The 7149-nt window shown below is 43.8% G+C and overlaps 1 protein-coding gene across 2 annotated transcripts in view; it reads left to right on the top strand.

The window, feature by feature from the left end:
- Positions 1–5843: 5843 nt before the first annotated feature.
- Positions 5844–7149, top strand: part of mmrn2a (multimerin 2a) — a 31155-nt gene continuing 29849 nt past the window's right edge. For both annotated transcript variants that reach the window (XM_041947451.1, XM_041947449.1), the window contains exon 1: positions 5844–6088. In XM_041947451.1, coding sequence (XP_041803385.1) covers positions 5844–6088 — 245 coding nt within the window. The remainder of the gene's footprint in view (positions 6089–7149) is intronic.

Here is a 7149-nt window from a genome sequence, read left to right as displayed (position 1 = left end):
AAAGTATTTTTAAGAAAATGTACTTAAAGAATAAAAGTCACTGTTACACGATATGATTCCATCAGATGATTATTGTCATGACCCGTGCCATGCACGGCGGTTTTGTTTAGTTTTCCTCTCGATGTTTTGCCTTATTCAGTTTGTAAGTGTTCATTGTAGTGTTCTTAGTTCTTGTTCGTTTCTGTTCTACTGTGTATTCCTAATGTCTTCTAGTCATGCCATGTTTTATGTGCTTGAGTTTCTAGTCTTGTCTTAGTCTATAGTCATGCCACGTTTTATGTAAGAGTTTTTGTATTGTCTTAGTTCTCTACCCTTGCCCTGTCTTGTTCGTATTTTGTTAAGTTCCCCATTGTGTCTTGTCTTTGCCTGGTTTTGGTTACCTCCTGTTTTATTTTGAAGGTTCATGTTATGTGTCTTTTGTTACTTTACTTCCTGTGTTTTCCCTCCCGTGTGATTGTCTGATCGTTCCCACCTGTGCGTCATTAGTGTTTGCCCCTAGTGTATTTAAGTCCGTGTCTTCCCTTTGTCCTTGTCGGGTCATTGTCTGTGTAACCTTGCTGCCACCCATCTTCACCATAGTCATAGTTCTACCTTAGTTCCAAGAGTGTTGTCTTGTTTCATGTAAGTGTTTCATGTTGCGTTTCCTTTGTTCCTGTCCGCGTTTCTGTCCAGGTTTGAGTTGTTCCTTGTTTCGACTTTGTCTTTAGTTGCCACAGTTCTGGTTTGTTTATCGCCGTGTTCTTGTCTTTGTTCATGTCTTGTCGTATGTAGAGTCCGCGTCCTTATTGTAGTCTGCGTTTCCCTCGTTAGTTATCGTTCCCTGCCATGTTCTTTTCAGTGTTATTCGTTAGTTACATTATAATCTAGTTTCTGTGTTCTTGTCTTAAGTTATAGTTTAGCCGATTTATTCTCCTCGTTTAAGAGCGATTTTCTGTTTATTTACTCTTGTTATTCAGATTCTTGTTCCTCAATTTGCTAGGAGTGCATTTTGAGTTGTTAGTTTCTCTTACCAAGTTCTTCAGTTGGTCAGTCCGTTTCATAGCCTTTTGTGTTTTCCTCCTTAAGGAGCGTTTTTGGTTTTCTAGTTTTGTAGCCATAGTGTTTTAGTTTTGTCATGTTCTGTTACCTCCTGTTGCTAGTCTTGGTGTCTTTAGTAGTCTTGTTCTAAGTTAGTTAGTTCTTGTGCTGTCCCTGTTCCATCCATGCCCCGTTGTGTTTATTGAGAGTGTTAATTAGTTTCCTTAGTTGTAGGTTTTCGTTGTCTCAATAAATTTATTACAATCTAGCCTGTCCCTTGGTTTGTCTGTGTTCATGTCCTGATTGAGTTTTCCTTTTATTGTATTATCCATAGTCTTGCCCTGTGTGTTAGTGAGTTCCTTGTGTTGTCCTAGTCTTGTCTCGTTGTGTTGCGTGTTGTTAATCCATGCTTCCCGTTGTGTCTGCACCTGGGTTCAACCCTTCAATTCACCCCTAGTTCCCCTCATAGTCTCCCTTAAGTCCCCACCTTCCTGACAATTATCACTGAGTGCAGCATCACTGAGCTGCGTTTGAATATCGAGCTGACTGGTTTAATTTACTGTACGATAAAGTTTATTTTTTATTTGTTATTGGTTTTTAATCTTCATCTAAAAAGTAACTATGGTGACCCAATAAATGTAATTGAGTAAAAGTATCCAGTAGTACAACGTTGAAATCAGGTAAAGTTGAGTAAATACTGGACGACGCCTTGGAACAGAGACAGACATGTGTCACGTGTGAACGAGCTATTGATCGTTTATCATTGATATCAGAAGTGAAATCCACTGCTGAATGCAGAGGCTGGATAACCTGGAGCACTGATGGAGCTGAGAGCTGATTTAAATGAAGGGTGATACTCGTCACAGAGGATGATGTGGCGACCTCTAGTGCCACAAACATAAAGTGCATCCTGTGACAGATAACAGGCTGATTTCAGTGTTTGGAAATCATCCATATATGATCAGTTAGAGCTCATTCTGTGACATGTGGGCTTGTTGTACCATGCCAGCTCTGTTCAGCAGTACAGAGCTCTGTCCTCCATCACACAGCTGTCTTTGTCTTGAAAGCAGATTTACATCTGGAACATCTGGAGCTGGATTTATCCAGATATCGATTGAGTCTCTTCTTCTCTGGACTATGTCGGACTGAACTATGTCTCATCCTCCTCCTCAAACACTCAAATCATGCAGAATATTTGCTGCCCCCTTGTGGTCAAAGAGGAAACGTCTCTCTAAGGTTTATTACAAAGATACGTCAGCTGGATTTATTCTGTTCACTGAACATGATTCAGTGATGAACAACCCAAAGACCCCGAAAACAACAACAACAGCAACATAACAATGCTAAAAGCCTGTTAGCCTATTTGTGTAAAGTCACTTTTTGAAAAAGTTAGTAGGTAGATTTGTATTTTCTTCTTCTCTGTGTTTCTGACACATGTCTTCATCCTCATCTGTTTCTTAAACCTTTAAAGACTCCAGCAAACGTGAAGTTCATTTCATTAATATACAGCTGCTGAATTTAATCTATAACAATCATTATATCGGACCACGATCTGCAGCTGTCAGGTAATTGAGGAAAAAGTTTAATATTTCCCACTGAATCTTTTTGTACCTACAACAGAAACTTGTAGTTCTTGATAAATCTGAGAAAACAGCTCGTTAGGGATGGATGATTGTGTTGATCCTCGTTCGTTGTGTTCATCGGCACCTGCACACATAAACAACAGCATAAAATCAGATGACACAAACACTTCAACTTCACTCAAGGAAACAGAAGAACAGAGGACAGAAACTAATGAGGCCAACATGATTTCACAAACACAAAGAAAACGAACGACAATGAGAAACATTAATGAACAGAACAGTTCAGAAAATCAGTTTTCATGGTTATGATGAGAAAAGAAAACTCATCACAAAGACAATAGATGGATTAGATGAGACACGACAATCAAGAACTAATGAGACATCATGAATTAAATGTGACGACAGTTTGATTTTAACGTTTTCAACAGATAACGAGCTCTTCATATGAATAAATATATATGAGTGTTTATCTGAGCGTATCTCCTTTTTAAAACCAGCTGCTTTCTTTGTGTCCAAACATTAACATCTAGAAAAAATACCCTCCATATAAAACCACGACCTCTGAGTCCCTCCACACTTTCTCTTTCTCCATGACACATTTCAAATCCCCCCTCCTCCACCTCCTCACAGCTCCACAACAATCCTCGGAAATGACCCCCACCCACCTACCCAACCCCCACCCCCGGTCCCAGTGGAAAAGTCCCGGCTCTGTCAGCCTGGACAGGAACCGTCAGCCTCCCTCCCTCCAGCTCTCCCTCCTCTGCTTCAGTTCTCTTTAATCAAACACAAACAACACGAGACAGAATGAACGAGACAGAATGAACGAGACAGAGCGAGACGTCGTCCCACGACCACGACGTGAGCCTCTTTCACACCTACATCCTGGTAAACACCTGGGTTGACCTTCCAGGCACCGATCACACATGCGTTTCTGTCCTGAACCTGTTCACACACGTCATGGCAACACTGGAATACATGGAGCAAAGGACAGTCCAGCAGATGGCGCTAACGCAACACATATGGATGCCAACCAGCATAAAACAGACAGACAAAGAAGAGGGAGGAGGAGGAGGAGGAGGAGGAGGAGGAGGAGGAGGAGAAGACAGCACAAGGCTGGATGTACGTATACGTGGGGGAGAGACAAGAAACGTTTTATCATGATCGACTAACTGTAAACAGTTCAGACAGGCCGTCAGAGGAGTCCTGTGATTGGTTCCCTCGCTCCACATGAAAGCGTCTTTCATCAGACGGACATGGCGCTTTCAGTGCTCGTCCCGGCAACATTACTGCTTTCATTCACACACAGCGTACCAGCATTTTCCCTGAACATCGATCCCGCCCCTGTTCACACATGGACCGATGCAGGAGATGGTCCTGGTCGTCTCAGGGACAGACGTCAGCATCAAACAACTTAATGATGAGATTATTCAACCAGCACGTGTTTAACCATCTGATATTTCACCACCAGTCAGGCTGACTCAGGAGCTTCATGTGAAGAAAAGCTGATTGAAGTTTAACACTTGTTCTATCAGGATATCTGCTCTCTTCATTGAATGACTGCTGCATCCACCCTGTAAGAAGGAACGCAACACCATCAGCTGTCAGAACTCCAGCGTAGCTTAGCGCTGGTTTCCACACTCGGACTGTACATATCAATACATAATAATATTCTACTGTGACATAAACATATTTATTTCTGTGCTGTGGTCACTTTATCCTCCATGTGCGATCTGTGTACAGTCTGTGAAATCTACAGAATACTTGGCAGTATATTTTTATGGTAATTTTTCTTACAATTCTTTGCAGCACTATATATTATATATATATTTCTGACATGGCCCTTTGTATAAAATGTACACACAGTATATCAACTTTTATTTTGTATTTCTCTATTTTAGTTGCTATTTTTTTCTCCAACTACCTGCTGTTGTAACACCTGAATTTCCCAGCTGTGGATTAATAAAGGTTTTCTCATCTTCGTCTCTTCATCCATGTGTGAAGAAGATCGCAGCAGTTTTTTGCTGCAGCCACCTCCCTTCCTGATCTTTTTATGGTGGCTGGCCCCCAAAACGTGAGTCGGGATGTGTGAGGTGCATCATTTCTATTTGTAGGAAAATAACAAACTTTCGCTCTGAATGAGTTCTCTTCTACGTTGAAACGTTACAGTTTTTAAATCTAAACCCTGAAACCCCCCCTTTGAAGAATGTCCCCACACTGCAGGTCTGAAACTAACCGGTCCCCACAGAGATAGAAGAACAGGAACACACAGAGACAGGAAGGAGGTCATTTCTCCTGCAGGTCAGTGGATTTCCTCTGTTCTTATCACCTCCACAGGAAATGGATGAAGACAGAGAAAGAGCGAAGGAGTGAAAACCACGTGAACACGAGCTCGTATGAGGAAAACAGCTCAGATCGCTGCCAGAAACAAAAACGGCATCAGAAATCTGATGAAACTGTAAAAGTGTGATCGTTGCTCTTCAGGAGTGAGCTGCATCTGCGTCTCCATCCAAACGTTTTAGGCACATTCTCCATTTGCTTGCTGAAAAAAAACGAGCAGAAACACAGAAATTTGAAAAACTCTTGATTTATGACAAAAACGTTTCTATATGAAAGAAGCAAAACGTTAACTGAAACAGACTAAACCCTGAAACGTCCGCTGAAGAGATGAAGAGCAGCGGCAGACTGAAACATCAGATTTGAGGTTTGACGCTCATTCGGTTGCTTCTTCTTCTGCAGTGGCATAATCACACCTGACAGGAGAACCGGCGCCACCTTCTGTTCACCTCGATGAACCAACTCCCAATAAACACGTAGCTATAACGGACAGAAACAAGCATTTATTCGTGTTTTCCTTTGCTGCTTCTGCCACAGTTTGATTCAGATTTGTGATGATTGTGTGTCGATGGAAACCAGCTCCTGTCAGTCAGTAATCTTTGACTCTTTACCTCTTCATCTTACCTCTTCATCTTACCTCTTCATCCTGAAGCGGCGGTCACTCGTTCACTGTTAATGTATTTTTAGCCATGCTAGCAGGCTAGCAGCTGAGGGAGAAGGACAAAGCTCGTGTGTTGGTTCGGACTGAAATGTCTCCTGATGGATGTTCCCTCCACCCACATGGAGAGAGCTCCAAACACTCTGCCTGCAGAGGAAGCAGGAGGTGTGGCCTCCGCCCTCCCCCCTCCTCCCTCTCTCTCCTCCAGCTGTTTAAAGGCAGCTGGTGGTCGCGCGAGCCTCCACTCAGCGATGTGGACGCGAGTAGACATGACAGCGGTGGGAGAACTGGTGCTGGTGCTGGGCTTGCTGGTGAGTGCTCACTGTGAGGTGAGAGCACGAGACCCTGAGGTGGAGGAGGAGGAGGAGGAGCGGGGAGGAAGAGCAGCAGCTGGAGCGGGAGGAGCAGCGTTCTCCCCTCACCTGGAGAGTCTTCACCCCGGGGTGACAGGGACCCCCCCACAGGCAGACAGAGGGAACCACCCAGCCCGAACCGGGTGAGTCCACATGAACAGAGTCCTGAACTGTCGGGAGCGATGAGATCTTCTGCTTTTCACTCACAGTAACTTAAAAACGTTAGAATAATCTCCTAATCCACGCTGGACTGTGAAGGATCTTCATCTCTTACAAACAGCAGATGTCCAGTTGTGTCTCTGATCTGTAATCAGTTCAGCTGAAGAGACATTTTCTGCTCGAAACGTCTCACGTGGTTTCATTTAATTAACTGTTTGAGGCTCAGAGGTCAAATTATTCCACCAAAAACTCCAGAAGAAGTCCAGGAGGTGAAAACAGGTTCGTGTGTCAGAACTTTGTTTCTTCTTCTTTCCAATCAATCACGTGACGACTCCTCAGATTGATCTGGTGACCCCTTGGAGGGGCCCGGCCCCTGGGTTGGGCCCTGCTGGACCAGACTAACTGTATATGAAGTGGCTGAAGCAGCTCGTGTTGACTGTGCTGCTGCTGGTGGTGTCGTGGGCTGTTGAATATGTTTTGTGGTTCGCTGGTGATGCAGGAAGTTCATGTTAGGCGGGAAAACTACCATCAGCGTTCTCCTCCGTCACTTCCTGGTCAGAGTCTTTACATCCTGAGCTGATCTCAGCTTCGCCCGCGAGGCTTCAGCTGGAGCTTTTTATTATATATATATATAATATGACCACCTGTCCAGACCTCACACACAGATGCTCGTATGTTCTGACATCACACATCCAAACCCTTCACCTGGTTCTCTACACTCTGAAACATAAAGTCAAAAATCAAGGTGAACCCTCGAAATGGTCCTCACAAAGATAAAAGAACACACACACACACGCACACACACACACACACACACACACACACACACACACACACACACAGAAGTACCCAGCAGGGAGCGTTTAAATGTTTTGACTGCCAGCATGCTGATGATAGGCTGGTCCCACCCAGGCTGCCGACACACACACACACACACACACACACACACACACACACTCTCTCTCTCTCTCTCTCTCTCTCACTCACACACACACACTCTTTTTTTAATTCTTGATTTTATGAATCTCAGACAGGCTGTAGGTGT

The sequence above is a fragment of the Chelmon rostratus genome, chromosome 11 (genome assembly GCF_017976325.1).
Source record: "Chelmon rostratus isolate fCheRos1 chromosome 11, fCheRos1.pri, whole genome shotgun sequence".
Taxonomy (NCBI): domain Eukaryota; kingdom Metazoa; phylum Chordata; class Actinopteri; order Chaetodontiformes; family Chaetodontidae; genus Chelmon; species Chelmon rostratus.
This window is presented reverse-complemented; position numbering and strand designations above follow the sequence as displayed.